The 20,647-nt window shown below is 43.1% G+C and overlaps 1 protein-coding gene and 1 long non-coding RNA gene across 3 annotated transcripts in view; one reads left to right on the top strand and one right to left on the bottom strand.

Moving 5' to 3' along the window:
- LOC116041902 overlaps nt 1–10,410 on the bottom strand; it is a 25,965-nt gene extending 15,555 nt beyond the window's left edge. Inside the window, exon 1 of the long non-coding RNA XR_004103045.2 lies at nt 10,399–10,410. This is a non-coding gene — a long non-coding RNA (uncharacterized LOC116041902). The remainder of the gene's footprint in view (nt 1–10,398) is intronic.
- Nucleotides 1–19,673, top strand: part of LOC116041848 (hyaluronan and proteoglycan link protein 1-like) — a 45,122-nt gene extending 25,449 nt beyond the window's left edge. The window contains exons 1-6 of one of the 2 annotated variants that reach the window (XM_031287924.2): nt 2,596–2,714; nt 5,853–5,987; nt 12,344–12,507; nt 14,520–14,718; nt 16,276–16,578; nt 18,758–19,673. In XM_031287924.2, the coding sequence (XP_031143784.1) occupies nt 5,882–5,987; nt 12,344–12,507; nt 14,520–14,718; nt 16,276–16,578; nt 18,758–19,047 (1,062 nt within the window). In that variant the 5' untranslated portion in view covers nt 2,596–2,714; nt 5,853–5,881 and the 3' untranslated portion in view covers nt 19,048–19,673. Of the gene's footprint in view, nt 1–2,595; nt 2,715–5,852; nt 5,988–12,343; nt 12,508–14,519; nt 14,719–16,275; nt 16,579–18,757 lie in introns of those variants that run through there. The other variant, XM_031287923.2, reaches the window with a different exon arrangement.
- The last annotated feature ends 974 nt before the right edge of the window (nt 19,674–20,647 follow it).

Below are 20,647 nucleotides of genomic sequence, written 5' to 3'. Positions count from 1 at the left end.
TGTCTGAAGTTTATTGTAGTTTTTTCTTAGTATCTTTAACTTTTCTTTACTCATGTGGACTACTGCCGTCCGTAGCATTCGCCCATACTGCCTCTGCCACGGGACGGCGGCGTGGAATAAAAGTAAAAAGTCTCATGAAATTCAAATACTCAAGTACTGATACTCAAGTAAATAAATGTAATGGAGTAAAACGAACAATATTTTTCTCTGAAATGTAGATAAAGTAGAAGTATAAAGTCTCATGAAATGGAAAAACTCTGGATAAAATGGAAAAAAGATAAAGTACTCAGACTTCACATTTGTACTCGAGTAAATGCAAATGCTACATTGCACCTCTGGAGCTAACAGAGCTTGAAACCTCCGCCCCCCTGCATCATTTCTGCTGCTGCAGAGTCCTCTCAGTCCCCCCTCCCTCCTGCTTCAGCTTCTCTCTCTCTCTCTCTCTCTCTCTCTCTCTCTGTATCTCACTTCTCCCTGTCTTCATCTCTTCTGTTCTCATTTCACACATGGCCTGCTCTGCTCGCGTCCCGCAGAGAAGTTTTTACCCTTTTTAAAAAGGACATGTCACAGAGATCTTTCCCTAGATCTCTCCACCTACTTATCCTCGTCCTGTCCCGGTGCGCCTAATGACTATTTTCATGCATGGTCGGGAGTATTGAGTGATATGTGCGTGCTGCAGAGATATTCTGCTGACTGCAGGGGCTCCACCTGGCAGCGCATCAGCAGTTTGGGATGGAGTGAATGAAGATAGGTGGGGGGGTAGAAGAGGGATCAATCCGAATGACTGTGTGCGCAAACACACACACACACACACACACACACACACACACACACACACACACACACACGCGTAGTGCGTGTCACTATCTTTGTGGGGACCCATCATGGACATAATGCATTCCCTAGCCCCTTACCCTAACCTTAACCATCACCACTAAATGCCTAACCTTAACCCTTACCCTCACCCTAACCATAACCTAATTCTAACCCTAATCCTAAAACCAAGTCTTAACCCTCAAACAGACCTTTAAAGTTGTGGGGTCCAGCATTTTGGCCCCACAAAGCTGTCAGGACCCCACAAGTATACTGGACTCCTGGTTTTTGGACCACACGAATATAGTTAAACAAGAACACACACACACACACACACACACACACACACACACACACACACACTCTCAAGCTTTGAAAGAAACTCTACGGAAGTCTAAGGCTGCAAATAGTCAAATGAAATCTTTCAAAAAAATTAATCAGCAACCATTTTGAGAATCAATTATTCGTTTCAGGCATTTATTTTACAGGTCCATAATTTCAGATGAATTTCCTAATAATGTTCCCGAAGGTTCCTGCAATGTACTAATTTATGAAACCCTCCTGTGGGTCTTATTAGAGCAGTGGTTCTCAAAGTGGAGTCCGGGGACCCCCAGGGGTCCTTGAAGGGGTTTCAGTGGGTCCCCAACAAAAAGGGGAATCATTTATTTTTATTATACTTTCATCCATAAGTAACAAAGTGACAGATTGTATGACTATTTTACTCATGGGTTGCATTCACTTTCTGTAATAAAACATCTAAAAGCAAAAATTCTATTAGGTAGGGGACCCTGGGACAACGTCTTATCAGATGGGGGTCTGTGTTTGTCAATTTGTGTCAGTTTAGGGGTCCTTGATGTGAAAAAGTTTGAGAACCACTGTATTAGAGGGTTAGGAACAAACGACCCATATCGCCTTGGTTTGTTGCCCTTGGTTTAAAGGTCCAGTGTGTAGCGTGTTTAGTTGTTCATTATCAAAATCTGTGTTGCCCGTTCACAAACTTGTCCTTTTTCATGAATATTTACCTCCACCATCAATTCCAAGTATTCCTATTGGCTTGAAATTTGACATTTGCATTCACATGAACTGGGGTAGACGCTCCATATTCATGCTCCATCTTGAAATATGTTAGCCGGTAAGGGACATACAGGACATACTGCTCCGCCTTTCGCGTTTTCACTGTCACATGATAAACTCACAGTTGCTGCTAACGCTGCTAATGGCTATCGTAGCTTCCCGGCCCCGGCAAGTTTGAAGAAGGAAACATGGAGGACCACACGTATTCAAAATCCAAATTTCAGGAACAGGAGTCTTCTTCTTCGCTAAGAAATAGAAAAAGGAGATTGAAAAGAGCAAGAGACCAACGTCATCATAAAAAAAGAGTGAACATTGGAGCTGCCTTCCAAAGATGGAAAGACCTGATGAAGGAAAAGGGGATCGAAAGAGACGCCGACCGGCTGCCCTAGCTGTAATACGTACTTTGAACTGCGTGGCGCGAGAGAGTTGATTGCGATATATGATCTCAACGCTAGATGGGAGAAATTCCCACACATTGGACCTTTAAAGCCACAACATTTTTTTTTCTTAAAATTCCAACTTGATCCAGTGACTTCGATTTAATATCGGCAACTCTGGACTTCCATAAAACACATCCCCAAAGTTAGAAGTGAAATGGTAAAGCCCTCTCTGTGTGGGGTGAGTGTGTAGAGGATGGGCTGCAGTGTGTGTGTGTGCGTGTGTGTGTGTGTGTGCGTGTGTGTGTGTGTGTGTGTGTGTGTGTGTGTGTGTGTGTGTGTGTGAATGAAGCCTGGCGTGACGCTGCACTGTGGCACAGTCTCCCTCTGAAGTTGTGGACTGTCAGTGTCACCGGGACATGTTGGATGACAGGGAATCTCTACTGCACAGTACGTACTGCCTTTACAAACATATACGTATATGTTTTAGCGTGTTGTGTTGTTGTGTTGTGCGTGTGTAGTCCTCTGTAGTGTGAAGCTTCTCACGGGGCGGCCGGCTTGTGCATTGAGGACGATTCAAAGTGATGATTGCAACATGAGTTTCTTGTTATTTTGAGACCTTTTTTGAACTTTGGAGTGAGAATTTGAGATTGTAACTGTGTGTGTTTGTCTGTAGATGTGCTGCAGACTGTTCTGCACTCTCATAATAATTACAGCGCTTTCCGAAGGAGAAACAGCACTGCAGATATATAGAAACACTGCACAGTGTCCTGAATTGAACTGAGCTGCATGCGGATTGTGCTTTTATATGAATAACTTCCCGTTCTCTAGAGGGTTGGGGTTGAAAAAAAATTCAAATCGATCTTCATTTAAATGATCCGATATCGGTTCGTCTACTGAACTATTTTATTTTGTGAGAACTGTGAAGAAAGCCTCTTTCATGTGTTTTATTTGTATCATAAATTGCAAACATAGTTTTTCTCCCTAAAATACTTTCTGTGTGAACCAACCTTGAGACAATCCTTCTGCCCAACCTGACCCTGCTTATTATCCTACACATCATCTAAGTGAATGGAGCGATTGTTAAAAAATGTATACATCCATGTGTGTCTCAACGTTTAGAACATTGTGAACTAGGAGTGGGGAAAGAAATTGATTAACGTATGCATCGTGTTTTTTTGGGACGATTTTTAAAATTCTTTTCCCTCGAATTGATATTATTATTTTCTTTAACTAATGATTCACCAGTGGTTCCCAATCTTTTTGCCTGAAAATGAAGTGTACCGGTCTTATTGACATATAGTATGTTGTGGGCAATTCTACCAATCAGAGCCGGATTTAGCAATTTTGGGGGCCCTATGCACGCCCAGACATGCGACCCGCCCTTGTGCTTTAAAGGTCCAGTGTGTAACGTCATTAGTTGTTCATTATCAAAATCTGTGTTGCCAGTTCACAAACTTGTCCTTTTTCATGAATATTTACCTCCACCATCAATTCCAAGTATTCCTATTGGCTTGAAATTTGACATTTGCATTTGCATGAACTGGGGTAGACGCTCCATATTCATGCTCCATCTTGAAATACGTTAGCCGGTAAGGGACATACAGGACATACTGCTCCACCTTTTGCCTTTTCGCAGTCACATGATAAACTCACAGCTGCTGCTAATGCTGCTAATGGGTATCGTAGCTTCCCGGCCCCGGCAAGTTTGAAGAAGGAAAGATGGAGGACCACATGTATTCAAAATCCAAATTTCAGGAACAGGAGTCCTCTCCAGGAGATTGAAAAGAGCAAGAGACCGGCTTTTTGAAGCGTGAAGGCTACCGTAGCTGTAATACGTACTTTGAACTGCGTGGCGAGAGAGAGTTGATTGCGATATATGATCTCAACGCTAGATGGGAGAAATTCCCACACAATGGACCTTTAAAGGGTAACTTCTGTTTTTTTAGCCTGGTCCCTATTTTCTAGGGGTGCGAAAAAAGTCAATTTACTTATGTATCGTGATTTTTGTGAGACGATTTTTATAATCGATTATTTTCCCCAGAATCGATATTTGTTATTATTTTTTTTTTTTTTACCAATTGTTGACTTGAACATGTTCTGTTTATACGGTACCGCCGACGGCGACTACATCATATCCATTTCCAGCAAAACAGACGGAAAGCAGAAAATGCAGAAAATCCATATTATGGTCTTCTTTACAAATGAAATAAATGTCAGACTGCCTGACTGACATGTGATGTTCATTCTTCTTAGAAAACTATTTAGAAATGTCTCATGGTATATTGTCTCTAGAAGTGTTTTATTCAAATGTTGCTTTTGTTAAAGAAGGAAAAGAAAATCGCAATACTCGAATACCATCGAATCGGCGCGCCATGTATCGGGAAAGAATCAAATCAGGACAAAAGCATATCGTCCCAGCCAGATGTTGGGTTTGGGAACTCCCCATTGGCTGGGCTCAATCCGAGGGGCGGGATCAACTGTTGTCTTTCAAATTCCCTTTGCACGCAATAGGATAGCTCTACAACCAATCAGAGCAACGCTAGTTGATAGATGAAATTGTTGCCGTATCCGGTCTGCAAAACTCTGAACACATCTTCCTTTTTTAAGAATGACTTCAGTGCCGTTCTTTGTTCTTTTCTCAAAGAAAAGCTGAACTCCAAGTCTTCCAGAGTCGCGGCCAAAGCCGATTCCAAAGACCGCTGTTCACCAGCAGCAGCAGCCATCTTCTTTGTTTTCAAGTAGCAGGGAATTCACGCAGAACCGTCATTATGTTAAGCCCCGCCCACGACTCTATACACGATGTGATTGGCCTGACTAGAGTTTGGTTTTTCCAGCTCGCAAGCCAACGGAGAGTTGCTAGACGACCCTGCCGCTAGGGTGGTCTAGATTTCTAGGCTATATCGTCCAGGCCCTAAATATTATTACCAAATGACTCGGAGCGTAAAGTCCAGCTGCAGTTTGGTGGGAATGCTGTTTCTTTTAGTTTCCAGCTTGGCTTGAGCTTCAGCCTGTTTCGCAATACGTCGAATCGGAGCCTATGTATCGTGAAAGAAACGATTTTCCGTTTCATAAAATCTCAAATAAAAGACTCCTCCACCTTAAAAGCTAGAGTGAAGATAGACGATCTAAGGAATCCATGTCACGCTCTAAATAACGCTCCAAAGTTAGGTGAAATTTTGGCAAAAGGAGGGTTAGGCTTACACTTGATTGTGTTTGCTGCTGTGGTGTGTTCATCTTAAATCATTTTTATTTAAGATGAACACAAATCATTTAATGTAACTGCTTTGGGGTCAATTCTTAACGTCATTAACATTATTATTTTGAATAATGCAGCAGGTTTGAGTGCTCCTTGTATAATTTACAGCATTAGTTCTCTGAGAATCTCTTTCATATCCATGCCAAAATATCCCTTATTCAATCGATAGATTAAAATCAAATCAGAATTGAATCGATTGAGGAAATCAGTGGCGATACCCTATTTCTCTGTGTTGCACCAATGCGATATAACTAAAATAAAGCTTTTCCTTAGCATCATCTTACTGTATATTACTGTTTATTTACTTCTCTCTCTCTCTCTCTCTGCAGTGGTCAGACCCCCAGTTTGGTGATTGAATATGATTCCTGTGCTGATCTGTGCGTTGATCTCCCTGAGTGTAGCTGCCAATGACTTAGACACTCTGTACCCTGAACTGGAGCACTCGAGAACCATCTATGTCACAGGTGAGTGTGTGTATGTGTGTGTGCTTGTTTTACTATATTCGTGGGGTCCAAAAACCGGGGAATACAGTATACTTGTGGGGTACCGACAGCCTTGTGGGTCCCAAAATGCTGGACCCCACAAGGTTAAAGAGCTGTTTGAGGGTTAAGACTTGGTTTTAGGATTAGGGTTAGAATTAGGTTATGGTTAGGGTGAGGGTAAGGGTTAAGGTTAGGCATTTAGTTGTGATGGTTAAGGTTAGGGTAAGGGGCTAGGGCAGGGGTCACCAACCTTGTTGAAAATGAGAGCTACTTCATGGGTACTGAGTCATACGAAGGGCTACCAGTTTGATACGCTCTTCTGAAATAACTAATTTGCTCAGTTTGCCTTTAGTTATATATGATTATTAATGATTAATGATAGTCATCTATGTGAAGACACTGATTACGTTAATGATTTCTCACAATAATTATCAACAATGACTTAACAAGGTGGGAAACAGATAATGTCAATATTCAATTTTCATTTTTAGAACAGGCCTGAGGGCTACTCATGTGGTCCTTGGGGGCTACCTGCTGCCCACGGGCACCGTGTTGGTGTCCCCTGGGCTAGGGAATGCATTATGTCAATGACGGGTCCCCACAAAGATGGTGAAACAAACGTGTGTGTGGGTGTGGGTGTGTGTGGGCAACGCATTCTCATAAACAGGTTCGTTTGATATCGTACGAAAGCTTAAGCACAACAACTCGTATGATATCTTATGAAATGACGGCGACCACCGGTTAAGTTTAGGCACCAAAACAACTACTTAAGATTAGAAGAAAGATTGTGCTTTAATGTTTCGGCTAAAACATTGGTACCCTTAAGTGGCACTCCCAGGACAAAAAAAACCCCGTTTCACAATAGTTTTCTCCTTAATTTCTTCCGGGACATGAACTCTGCTCGAACGAATTTCCGAACACTTCCCGAGGAACGAACACGCGTTTTCTGGGTGAAAGTCTCTTGTTTTCCCCGGGACACGAACTTTGCTCCCCCTCTTTAAAGTCCTGTGTTTTAGGAGCCAAACATCCCCCCCCCCCACCTCCTCCCTATGAGGATTCACGCTCTTACACAGCAGCAGTCAACGTGCTGCTGACAGTAATAAATAAGTGGAATACAGACCAATTACAGCGCTTTTCGTAGCTATATGTACAATAGAGGATGGATACCTGAACCGAGCCCGTCTGGACCCGAAGGTACCCAATGAGCCGGGCCGGGTTTGGACAGATATTTAGAAATGATATTCAGGTTCGGATCAAGCTCGGTCACATCAGCGTGATAAGGCATTGAACATTTTAAATTTCAAAAAGCTTATTATGTAGGTGCGCGCCTGTGTTAACGTGCGCTTGTTGCCCCGTGTGAGCTGATGACCTCATCTGTTGACATTTCTGAATGCCTTCCTACAGTTGCTTAATAAAAGCTTTCCACACAAACAAACATACATGTGTCATTAGTATGAGAAAAAAAAAAGAGATTTTAACTGTGTCGGGCTCGGGCCGGGATCAGTTACTGCTCTGTCGGACGCGGGCCGGGCTCAGACAGAAAAATGATCCGCACTCTAATGTACAAATGGTTAATGAGAACAGCCTGATGCTGTAAGTGTGTGACAATGCCATGCAGAGTTTTGAGAGAGCTCTTGCAGCGTCCTTTCCTGAGTTTCGTTCACGACACTCACTCTGCAGTGTCATTAGTTTCCTCCTTTTATCAGCTGGTTCTGCTGCTGCGGCTCGGAGATAACGCTGCTATGTGGGGGATTATTAGCTCACTGAGATTAGGGTTATCTCATCTCTTACAGATGAAAAGTGTGCTCAAGATTTCCAACATTGTAAGAAAAAACTGCTGAGGTACAGATAATTATGTATATCATTTATCTAAGAGGCTAAGATCTTTAAGAGCCCAAGTGACATCTGGTATTTTACAAGTTAATGTTGAAACATTTAGAGCAGGGGTCTTCAACCTTTTTTAAGCCAATGACCCCTTAACTGAAAGAGAGACGGAGCAGGGACCTCCTACTACATATATTGTATAAAATGAAGTTGCATAGTAAACTGGGCCTACATTAACGTGTAGGGCGGCCTAAAGCCTTTATACATACCTTTTTTTGCATAGAATACTAAGCTATTAAAATAGCATAATAATTGTTGGCATGATTTTATAAATCAAGTTTTAATGTTAAACATACACAGGCACAGTGAATTCTGTCAGGGTTTTGGTATTTTGTTCTGTCTTATTGTGGTAGTCTTGTTTTTCTGTTATGTTCTGTTTCCTGTTTTATTTTGTAGTCTGTCTTGTCTCCCTTGTCTTGTCTAGTTTACTTCCTGTCTTTGTTTGTTTCCCGCCTTTTTTGATTGTTCCACCTGTTGTGTCACCTGTCCCTCATTAGTCCTCGTTACCTGTGTATTTAGTCCCTGTCCCTGTGTCCCGTTCATTCTGTTTGCCTGGTATTCTGTTTCCGTGTTTCCTGTTGGATGTTTCTCTGTGCTGTTGTGGATTCTTTTTTTTTCATTTGTTCCTGCCTGGATACCTGCCTGAGGACACTTTGTGTAAGACTCTTTTTGTGTAAATAAATTAACTGCATTTGGGTCCAAACCTAGTCTTTCCTGACTAAACGTGACAAATCCTTAGAATTAACTAATCGCTATATTTTCCGTGGCAATACTGTATCGACACACAGACGCCAAGTATCGATCTGTTATTATATATGTGTTGGTCAATTTGTCTGCTTGACAATCCCATTTTGCAGCAATAAAATGAAAGTGAGATGAACAAACAGAGAAATGGATCAGATGTTGACAAAGTTTCCTTTTGGAGACATCATTTGAAATTGGGAAAAAGGTTATTTATGTTTAAAATCGCAATAATATCGTATCGTAACATAAGTATCATGATGAAATGGTATTGTGAGGCCGCTGGTGATTCCCACCCCTAATGGATTCATGTTAAGACATTCAAAAATTAACAATAATTTAGAGGCCCCCCTGCATTGAGTCTGAGGACCCCCTGTTGGAGATCCCTGATTTAGAGATTTTGGAGTAGTCAGTTGGGAAAAAGGAAAGAAGAGCCATTTCTTTACTAAAGAAAATTAGACCATTTAGTGTATTGTAGAGTATTTTGTAAATATATACGATGCACAAAGACTGAGTTCACATATGAAAATTTTCAAGTAGTCAGTTCAGTCTTGGAGACGAGAAAAAAAAGCACTTTACACAATTAACTTTACGCTTTGGCTACATTGAACGTGTAACGTACGCGGACCGTTAGCGGAGCGTATGTGCCGCGGAATGTACGTTTTTACCGTCTCCACCTGCAGCGCCACACGGCGTAGGATCGTGTGAGTCACAGGCGAGATGGAGAGCTTTTGCGTTGGGATTGTTGTCGTTTCTTCAGTTTTTTTGGAGCCGGCACAGAGCTGTGAAACACCAATCTACTGTCAGCTGTTATCAGAGGACGCAGGGGAGGGAAACAAGAAATAAAAAAATGAAAACACTCATTCACAGTCATTAAGTCATTTCCTGTATATCGGTAGGTTAATTTAAAAGAAATAATGACATTTTAGGATCCATTTCTGTGTAAAAAGGCCGCATACACCTCGCGGAAAAAATATAAATAGAAGAAATAGAAGTTTTTACGCTTGTAGAGCAGATCTCCTGGAGCATACGATGTCGGCAGTTTCATTGATTATAGAGGAAGCGTAGTTTTGGAAAGTACGCTCTGCATATGTTACGTGTGCAATGTAGCCGGCCCGTTAGGCTTGTGGAAGTTATTTAATTTACTTAAAATTATGTGAATAAATATATATAATTTGAATCCTATGTGGGATGGGCTAAATGTTTGGCATGATACAGAAATTAACCAAGACAAACCACCTAATCAACGCATTCTCATGAACGTGTCCGTATGATATCCTACGAAATTAGGAGACCGCTGGCTGCGGCTGGCTACGAGCTCCATGACGCCGAGCCGCAGTTGCAAGTTGTTTAAGCCGCTACAGAGCTTTGTGACGCCGGCTACTGACCTCCGTTGTATCAGCGGTAGTTGGTGGTTCAGTTACCCAAAAATAGGTGAGTTTGAGTAGGGTACAAAACACTGCGAGCTGTCGGAAGTTTCGGCGGACATTACCGTTAACTTTAGTCCACAAAATAGGAGCGTTTTGCCGCGACAAAAGTTAAGATTAGATGACGATAAAAGAAAATGTCAGCTCTCTCTCTCAGAGCAACGGATCAATGAGCCATCAGCTGTTTGATCAGTTGATTTGACACAAGTGTGCTTACACAGCAGCCAATGTGAAACGCTGCGGTGGTTCAACAGCCAATCAGAAGCCTGTTAGTAATGGATGCTGAAGGTCACAGCAGCAGAGAAATCCTATGCTGATTTAAAAATGCTGTGTGCAGTTACAGTGTGTATATTCATCTTTACACTTAAACACATACTTGGCAGGCTGACAGGCAATAGGATGTTATTTAATGGTTCCAGTGTATTTTATATACAGTGTATTTTGCATTTTATTTCACCTTGGGAACGCTGCACAGCTCATAGTTAATACTGCTGAGAAGAGACTGTCCCCTCCTGAAAAACGCTCCCATAGCATGTTTGTTCAAGCAGCAATTACGGCCTATATTTAGTGGCCGTAGTATTTCTTTTTTTAAAGATTACTTTTTGGGCATTTTTAGGCCTTCATTGACAGGACAGCTGAAGAAATGAAAGGGGAGAGAGAGGGGGGAATGACATGCAGCAAAGGGCCGCAGGTCCGAGTCGAACCCGGGCCCACTGCGTCGAGAAATAAACCTCTATATATGGGCGCCCACTCTACCAACTGTGCTATCCGGGCACTCGGCCGTAGTAGTTAGGATGGGAGCAAAGCAGGAAGTAAGGTGAGGAAGTATAAGAGCGCCAAATGTCCTGGTAAGGAGGCAGGTTGGGGGGGTGGATGGGTCAAACAAACACAGGACTTTCAACCAGGTCACCGGGGTTCATGTCCAGTTTGAAAAGAATAGGAAACAGAGTTTTTTTAACTTTAGGGAACAAACGGAGCTACGTCACGTTCTGCGTCACGTGGTCACCTTCAGGAAGTGAAGTCACGTCTGATTTTAACCCAAACCGCCATCTTTTTATCAACTTAACTAAGTAGTTTTGGTGTCTAAACCTAACCAAATTGCGACTGTTTCACAACGTTGACGACGTGTTTAAAACCCCGACCCTTACCTTCTCTGGTTTAGATATGAGGACGTATTTCCTGCCAATGCTAGGGGCGCTAATTTAATAAACGCTCCTGTGCGTCGTATTAAAAGGGAGGAACAAACAGCCGATATCGTCGCATGTTTTGGAGGACAGCTTGGCTAAGAACTACTGCGTGTTAAAGGAGTAGTTGTACATCTTAAGAAAATAAGCTTATTTGCTTTCTTTCAGAGAGTGAGACTAGAAAATGGATTTCAATCTCATGTCTGTGTGTTAAGTGAGGAGCTGGAGACACGACACGGTTAGCCTAGCTTAGCATAAAGCCTAGAAGCAGGGGGAAACAGCAAGCCTGGCTCTAGCAAACATACATCTCTAAAGCTAGTCCAGCTCTAGTCTATATAACACGACGTTCTGCCGGAAATTCGGCCGGATGTCACTCTTTTTGGATGTCCGTTTTCGAATGTCCTTCACCTTCCTCTGTCTCTGTGGTGGCGTTCTAACCTCCGGTGGATTTGTGAGGACTATGGTTAACTGCTCCTCAGATCTCTGCAGGGTAAATCCAGACAGCTAGCTAGACTATCTGTCCAATCTGAGTTTTCTGTTGCACGACTAAAACTACTTTTGAACGTCCACATGTTCCACCAAAACAAGTTCCTTCCTGAGACTATTTAGCAGAGGCACCGTGGCTCCGTCCGGCGCTTAGCACCGCCCAAGACGATTGTGATTGGTTTAAAGAAATGCCAATAACCCAGAGCACGTTGTTCTCACAAAGCGGAATGCTGTGTGGACTAGCCAGACCCTCCTCTGCAGCGCTGTGGAGGAAGGTCTGGTAAAGCGAGACTAGCAGAACGCTGAACACTTTACTCAGTAATTATTACTCAGTAAATCAAGTGAGAAGAAGGCTCATTTTCTCATAGACTTCTATCGAAACAGACTTCTTTTTGGAGCCAGTGGAGTCGCCAGCTGCTGTGTGGACTAGCTGGACTAGACCTTAACCTCTGCAGTGCTGCGGAGGTTAAGGTCTGACAATGCCAGAGTACTAAAGCTCTAACTAACATTGTATATCCAGACTGAAATATCCCAACAGCTAATGGATGAATTATTATGAATTGTTTGTTCATCTCGTTATTTTTTCTGGGTGTAACAATGTTGAGTTGTGTTCCAGAAAACAACCCTCGACTCTCAGTGGCGGCAGACCAATCGAAGGTGGTGTCGAGGCGAGGAGGAAACGCTACGTTACCGTGCAAGATCCAAATGGACCAATCACTGACACCCAGCCGGAAGATGAGGATCAAATGGACCAAGCTGACGTCAGACTACCTGAAGGAGGTCACCATTTAATTAGTTTTTAGAGGTTTTGTGACCATGCAATATTTCTAAACATATATTTTAATTTAATATTTTATTGAATTAGAAGAATGCTCTGCTGATTTTCTTGTGGATCAAACGTAATTTAGTTTGACAGTTATGCTCTGTTAGCGTGCAAAATGAGGAGGTCATGTAAGTGCAAATTTGGGATCCTCTCGAGAACAAGATGATACATCTCAAGGGGTTTATCCTAATAAACAAATTTGAATATTTTAAATTCCTGCAGACGTACTTGCGTTTCTCGATTTTGCACAGTTTGACAGTTTCTACAGCAAGAAACATAGCAATACACCGGTACAAAGAACAAAAGAAAAGTACTAAGAAATGTAAACATGGGTGTAAAAATAATGCAGGTTTCAAAATAACAAAAAACTTGACTTTTTACACTTTCGGTTTTTGTGTTAAAAAGCCACATTTTAGAGAATGTCCTCCCCTGAAAAATGCTCCCATAAGTCGTTTGTTCAAGCAGCAATTACAACACATCTTTCATTCATGGTTCGGCGCCCTCTAGAGGCCATAGTAGTTGTGACAGGAGCAAAGCCGGAAGTAAGATGAGGAAGTCGCCAAATGCCCTCGTAAGGAGAATGGTTGGGGTGGTGGATGGATCAAACCAACAGAGCTACACGTGTGTAACTGGTAGTGAAATAACGTCTGAGTTTAACCCAAACCACAGTCTTTTTTTACACTTAACTAAGGGCGTTTTCACACCTATAGTTCGTTTGCTTTTGTCCAAATAAGTTGATGAGTTTGTAGTCTATATACACGACGTTCCACTTCCGGGATTTCCCCGGTGCTGCCGGAAATTCTGCCAGATGCCCCTCATTTTGGCCAAATTGTACATTTCCTTTGTGTTGGCGTTCTAAACTCTAAAGACTTCAGTAAACTGCTCCTCAGATCTCTGCAGGGTAAATCCAGACAGCTAGCTAGACTATCTGTCCAATCTGAGTTTTCTGTTGCACGACTAAAACTACTTTTGAACGTACACATGTTCCACCAAAACAAGTTCTTTCCCCGAGGCTATTTAGCAGAGGCACCGTGGCTCCGTATGGTGCTTAGCTCCGCCCAAGACGATTGTAATTGGTTCAAAGAAATGCCAATACACCAGAGCACGTTTTTCTCCCATCCCAGAATGCTGTGTGGACTAGCCAGACCTTCCTCTGCAGCGCTGTGGAGGAAGGTCTGGCAATGCATGACTAATGAGTTTGTAAACTTGGAACGATTTCCCCTTAACCCCCTTCATTTCACACCTGGAAAAATCCAAGCGTACCAAAATGTGTCATTACAAAACACGCAAGAACGTTCACTTCGCTTATTGGTCGGATGTGTCTTGGGCGAGAGCAAGAAGGTAAATACAGGAAGAAGGTCCTGTGTGGACTAGCGCATATGTCAAACCGGCTCATTTCATTTGAATAACCAGACATAGTTTCGCAAGCGACGTTACTACATCTGCTCTGATAACCGAGAGTTCGCTCTGCTGTGCCGATGTCGGTCTCCAACTTAAGCGGCGGCTGGTTTGACCACCCAAAATGCGAGTGTCGGACAGCGAGCTTGACTGCTGTCTATTTCTGTGAGAGAAACACTGCAAGCTTCAACAGTCTGCATGTACTGCCCCATCACAGATTGCTAAGCATACCTGACTGCAGGAGACATAAGCTCAGACTCAGCTCGAGGTCAGAAAGCGCCCTTAGGCCGGTTACACACTGGATGCGTCGCGCGAGCGTGTCAGCCGCGTAGCGTGTCCGTTTATATTTCGGCTCCCATGTTAACAGGTTAGAGTTTACACACTGCCTGCGTGAGACGCGCGGCTCGAAGTTTAAGCTTTAAATGTTGATTTGCGCGTTCTGGAATATAAAACGATGAAGCATCATCAAATTTGCCTCTAAAGGTTCATCGGTTCTACAATCTTAGATTAAATGATAAGTGATTTATAAGTGATAAGAATGAACATACTGATTTCTCCCGTCTTGCTCTAGGTGGATGTTTTTGTTTCCATGGATTATCACAAACGGAGTTACGGCAGTTTCCATGGACGCGTCCACCTGCGAGGCTCCTCTCCGATGGACGCCTCTCTGGTCATCACAGACATCACCCTGGAGGATTATGGGAGATACAAGTGTGAAGTTATTGACGGGCTGGAAGACGGAACAGTGGTGGTGTCACTCGACCTGGAAGGTGAACGAAATCTTTAAACCCTCTGAGAAATAAAGACGCACCGGTGCGTCCAAACGATGTTTGACAAAACTCCTACTCAAAAAGCAATATTACAAAATTTCATTACAGACATATATTTACTATTTTAATCATATATAACCGAAAGGCTTTGGTAAACTCATTTCAAGCACCTAAACAATTCGTACAACATAGGTTAAAGGTGCTGTAGGTAAGATTGTGAAGATCCAGGACTTAGCCAAAAAATTTGAACAATTTGACAACTTCTCAGTCCCTCCCCCCCTTTCCGCTAAAGCCCAAAACGGTCTCCTAAGCCTCCTAAGAATTTTAAGAAGATGTGAAAAAATGCCCTTATACCTCAGAGGTATAAAATGGGAATCTAAAAATAAAACGTCAATGTACTATAACTGGCTGCAGTCAGAGTAAGGGGAAAAGTCAAGAGTGTGTTCTGTAAGCAGAGTGTACATCAGTGTCAGAGCAGCTTCATTATGTTTGAGATATCAGCCATTTTCTGCCTGAGGCCAAAAGTGCTGGCACCAGGCTGACAGAGGAACAGCTGTGCTTACACAGCGAGACCTGCTTTCAGTCATTAGGTTCAATAACATTGAATACAAACCACTGACTGTAAAAAGAATAGACATAGCAGCAGTGACCTCACCCACTGGTTTGTGGACTGACGTTTTGAAGCCGCGAGTTTGCATTTTGGGCAGAGAGAGAGGGCGGAGCTGGGGAGGATGACGCAGCCAAGCCAGTGTCGTTTATGGCTGCAATTGCGCCAAGCTAAACGCTAAAGAGGGTAAGTTCAACCCTTCTGAAGTGAGTCACACTTCATCTGCATATACGGCAGTACAGAAAAACGGCAACATTTCCCTTAAGTTACCATCTAATGCTAGATAGCTAGCTTGGTTGGCAGAACACTAGTCTATATCCTCTTCCGGGATTGCTCCGGTGCTGCAGGAAATTCAAGATTTCTGAGGACTATGGTTAACTGCTCCTCAGATCTCTGCAGGGTAAATCCAGACAGCTAGCTAGACTATCTGTCCAATCGGAGTTTTCTGTTGCACGACTAAAACTACTTTTGAACGTACACATGTTCCACCAAAACAAGTTCCTTCCCAGGGCTATTTTGCAGCTGCTCCGTGCGGAGCTTAGCGCCGCCCATGACGATTGTGATTGGTTTAAAGAAATGCCAAACCAGAGCACGTTTTTCTCCATCCCGGAATGCTGTGTGGACTAGCCAGACCCTCCTCTGCAGCGCTGTGGAGGAAGGTCTGGTAACGCGAGACTAGCAGAATGCTGAACACTTTACTCAGGTAATAAATCAAGTGAGAAGTAGGCTCATTTTCTCATAGACTTCTATAGAAACACACTTCTTTTTGGAGCCAGTGGAGTCGCCCTCTGCTGGAAATTTGATATATTGCAGGTTTAAGATGCTTCAGTGTTGCCTTCACATTTCTGACCTGGAAACTTCGTCCATTATTTCTACACTCTATGATAGAAATCCCAAAGAATACACCATTGTTGTATCTGCTAACTGCACGTCATCTATCATATCTGCAGGCGTCGTCTTCCCCTACTTCCCCCGCTTGGGTCGCTACAACCTCAACTTCTACGACGCTGAGCGGGCATGTCGGGACCAGGACGCCATCGTGGCCTCCTTTGACCAGCTGTACAATGCGTGGCGAGGAAAGCTGGACTGGTGCAACGCCGGCTGGCTGAGTGACGGCTCGGTCCAGTATCCTATCACCAACCCCAGAGAACCCTGCGGAGGCAAGAACACGGTGCCAGGCGTCCGTAACTACGGACTGAGAGACAAAGAGAAGAACCAATACGACGTGTTCTGCTTCACCTCACACTACAAAGGTAAAGTGTGTGTGTGTGTGTGTGTGTGTGTGTGTGTGTGGTTACCTTTTATTTAACCATGGGGCTTCTAAAGACAATAGTCCAATAAAAAAGCAGGCTGGGGCATCAGATCTCTTTTACTGTTGGCTGAACAAAGAAAAGACAGTTTTCAAATATTTTTTTACCTTTTTAGTAAAAGTAACAATACCACAATGTAACAAAAAACATCTCTAAAAAGTTAAAGTCCTTCATTCAGAATTCTACTTGAGTAAAAGAGCAAAAGTATTACGAGGGGCTGGCTAGCTACAGAAACATACGGTTTAAATTTCATAGTGCGGAGCTTGGATTCTAATTCACTCAGCTCGTCTCCAAAGCATTAAAGGCGAGAAAGAGACAGCAGAAGAGGGAGCGAAATGGCTAAGCTAAGTAGCCTAGCTAACAGAGCTAATAGCGTGTAAACAACTGTGAGATTAGCAAGACAGTTTTATAAGACGATATAACTATGAGTGCTTGCTGGTGCAGGTTTAAATGTAAGGCAGGTAATGAGCTACTATAATGAAGAAAAAAAACAAAATTGACTGTGTTAAGCTAGAGCGGAAATGAGACAATACCCTTACCGTAGCACATCACCACGTTCTCGGTGAGCCTCTCCTCCAAAGCAACAAATAAACATTTATAACATGTATCATTAGCACTTAAGGAGGCAGAGGACCAGCTAAACATTTGCTAAACAAATCACATTCACCTTTTATTGTTTGATTAATGTGTGCGGATGTGTTTTAGATGAACTGTCTTTAGTCTTTTAGCACACAAGTTAGTTTTGTTGTGGGACAAGTTGCAATGCTCTCTTCATTCATTCATTTCTTCACGGTTAGATTACTGTAATTCTCTTTTTACTTGTTTTAATAAATCTTCGCTGAGCCGCCTTCAATTGGTGCAAAATGCAGCAGCCAGGCTTTTAACAGGAACAAACAGAAGGGCACACATTACCCCGATTTTGTTTACTGTCCACTGGCTTCCAATAAAATACAGAATTGATTATAAAATTTTAGTTGTAACTTTTAGAGCACTACATGGACAGACGCCGAAATATATCGCTGATTTGTTGACCCCTTACTCCTCTTTCCGCACGCTTCGTTCCTCAGGTCAAAATCTCCTGATGGTCCCAAAAACCCGCCTTAAAACTCGGGGAGTCCGCTCCTTTCAGGCAGTTGCTCCCAAATTGTGGAGCGCCCTGCCCCCGTCGCTGCGTGTGACCGATTCTATCGTTTATTTTACAAAACAGCTGAAGACACTCCTATTCAGACAAGCTTTCACTTGACTGAGCTATCATTGTTTTTATGTTTGTATGATGTTTTTTAAATTGTTAAACTTGCTGCATGTAAAGCACTTTGTGACTCTGTCTGTGATAGGTGCTATATAAATAAAGTTTACTTACTTACTTAAGTTTACTTACTTACTCTTCAGCAGTACAGTACAGTACAAATTCTTTACGTTTTGGCCGGCGGTCGCTGTAATTTCGTCAATTTTAGACCCTTTTTAGAATCGCCCCTGGTGCTTAAGTTTTCGTACGACATACGAACCCGTTCATGAGAATGCGTTGAAAAGCAGCCCGGTCTCACGGCATCTATTGATACGTGTTCACAGGGACGTTTTTCTCGTTTTTTACGTGGTGGCCAGCACGAAAATGTGAAGTAATGTATTTCAATGGGAAGCATATTTCGTGGTCACAGCATGAAAATGGTAGGGAGTAGTATAAAGAGCTGAAAATCCACGTAGGGAGGCTGGTCGGGGGGGGTGGATTGGTCAAACAATACAGGACTTTCACCCGGGCGGGTGGGGATCGCGTCCCGCGTGTCCCGTAGTCTTCCTAATCACAACCGTCCCGTTATTGTGGCGCGTCCCCAGCGGCTGTCCCCCGCGGCCGTCTCCCGGCATATGGGCCGTCCTTTTCAGCCATCTCCCGGCGTGTGAGGCATCCTTTCCCCGTAGGGTATTTCGTGCCGGCCACCACGTAAAAAACGAGAAAAACGTCCCCGTGAACACGTATCAATAGATTAGAAATAACGTGACATTTACACAAACTGCCGTGAGACTGGGTTGTGAATAGACGGTGCAGAAGTTGTTTGATCTTTTATTGTTACTGTTTTTATCTCGTTGTCATTGTGCTTATCTGCCTTTTGTGTTTTCGTCCGCGCAGGTCGGTTCTACTACTTGATCCACCCCTCTAAGTTAACCTACGACGAGGCGGTCGGCGCGTGTCAGAAAGACGGCGCTCAGATCGCCAAGGTTGGCCAGATGTACGCCGCCTGGAAGCTGCTGGGCTACGACCGCTGCGACGCCGGCTGGTTGGCCGACGGCAGCGTGCGTTATCCCATCTCCCACCCCCGCCGACGCTGCAGCCCCACGGAGGCCGCCGTGAGGTTCAGCGGCTTCCCCGACAAAAAGCACAAGCTGTACGGAGTGTACTGCTTCAAGGGCCACAACTGAGACACACACACACACACACACACACACACACACACACACACACACACACACACACACACACACACACACACACACACACACACACACACACACACTCTCTCTCAAACTGTGATGCTTTATTTCATGGAAACCTTAAGACATTACTGTCGACATGTTGCTATGTAATCTGCGACCTGAAACTCTCTGAGGGATAGTTTACACATATTTAAGGTTCTTATTATTTAATCAATGCCTTTGAAATGGGGGTGGGTGGGGTTAGGGTTGGAAGATATCACAGGCATGTCATAATATAAGAAGAAACGACACGTCTGAACTGAGAACAGTTTCACAGCAAAACGACTCGTGGTTTGGACGGATACTTTGGGCACTTATCTTGTTTTGTTCAAGACCTGGAAGAACAGCCACGAAAGAAACACAGAGGGAAGAAAAAAGCTCAAATCCTGTGATGCTTGTCATCAGGCAGGAATACAAGCCTCGCACAACTAAACCGATCTTTGCTGTCCATACTTAACAAGGTGCTACTACCGGTACTTTGTACGCCATCATACCGTTCAGTATTTTACGTTTTTATACAAATGTGTTGGACCAAACATCATCACCAAAAAGAAATAAGGAAAAGGAAAGAAATCCAACATTGTTTATGTTTTTCTAAGTATGTAGAATGTTATTATCTAGAAATGTACTTCTGTTTATGACTATTTTTTGATATACTGTAGAAATATTTACATTATTATTTTTTGTCTTATTGGCCAAACTATCCAAGTCTCTTCGGTTTACATAAAGCTTTAACCAGAGACTGTAAAAATAATGGACGTTTTATGGACTGCCGTTTTGAAGCCTCGAGTGTGGCGTCACCATCTTGGTCTTATGAAAGCGTACGTAACATTTTTTTTAAAAGAGGTTGGAGCTGGGGTGGATGACACGGCTAGAGCCAGTGTTGTTTTCAGTTGCTATGGCGCGGTGCTAAGCTAAATGCTAACGAGGGAAAGTTGACGATTATCAACCCTTCTGAAGCGAGTCATCCAGCGGAGATTTACCGGCGGGGAAACGCAGACCTTTGGGTACTGGCACAGTTTATCTGCATGTACGGCAGAACAGAAAATCGGCAAACTTTCCCTCAAGTTACCAGCTAACGCTCGAGCAAGCTAAACAGCTTGGTCGGCAGAACGCTGAACAAGACATTTTTAGGCAAAATGTCCAAATTAACTTTGCTGAAATGAAAACACTCAGTGAGAGGGTCAAAGTTTAAGGCGAAAACAAGTTGAAGGCTGCTTTAATGTCCACAGTGTTGGCATGGTTAGCATCGCTGAGGTTCTGTCCTGACTGACAGGTCCTAAAGCATCCCCTGCTTTATCGTCTGTTTTTAAATAAATGGGACCATCATTTACCAAATGAACATCATGCTGTGTTAAAGAAGAAGATTGAGAACATAAACTCATTATGAAAATGTTTACCGAGGCAATGAATCAAGTGAGAAGTAGGCTCAATATCATTAGCATTGTTTACTTTTCAGACACGGAAGTTTCGTCCATTATTTTTACAGTTTATGAATGTAACATAACAGTGAAAAGAAAAATACAAAACTCCACGACACTAAAAA

The sequence above is a fragment of the Sander lucioperca genome, chromosome 14 (assembly GCF_008315115.2).
Source record: "Sander lucioperca isolate FBNREF2018 chromosome 14, SLUC_FBN_1.2, whole genome shotgun sequence".
In the NCBI taxonomy this organism is placed as follows: domain Eukaryota; kingdom Metazoa; phylum Chordata; class Actinopteri; order Perciformes; family Percidae; genus Sander; species Sander lucioperca.
Note: the sequence above shows the minus strand (reverse complement) of the source record. Positions and strands in the feature narration are given on the sequence as shown.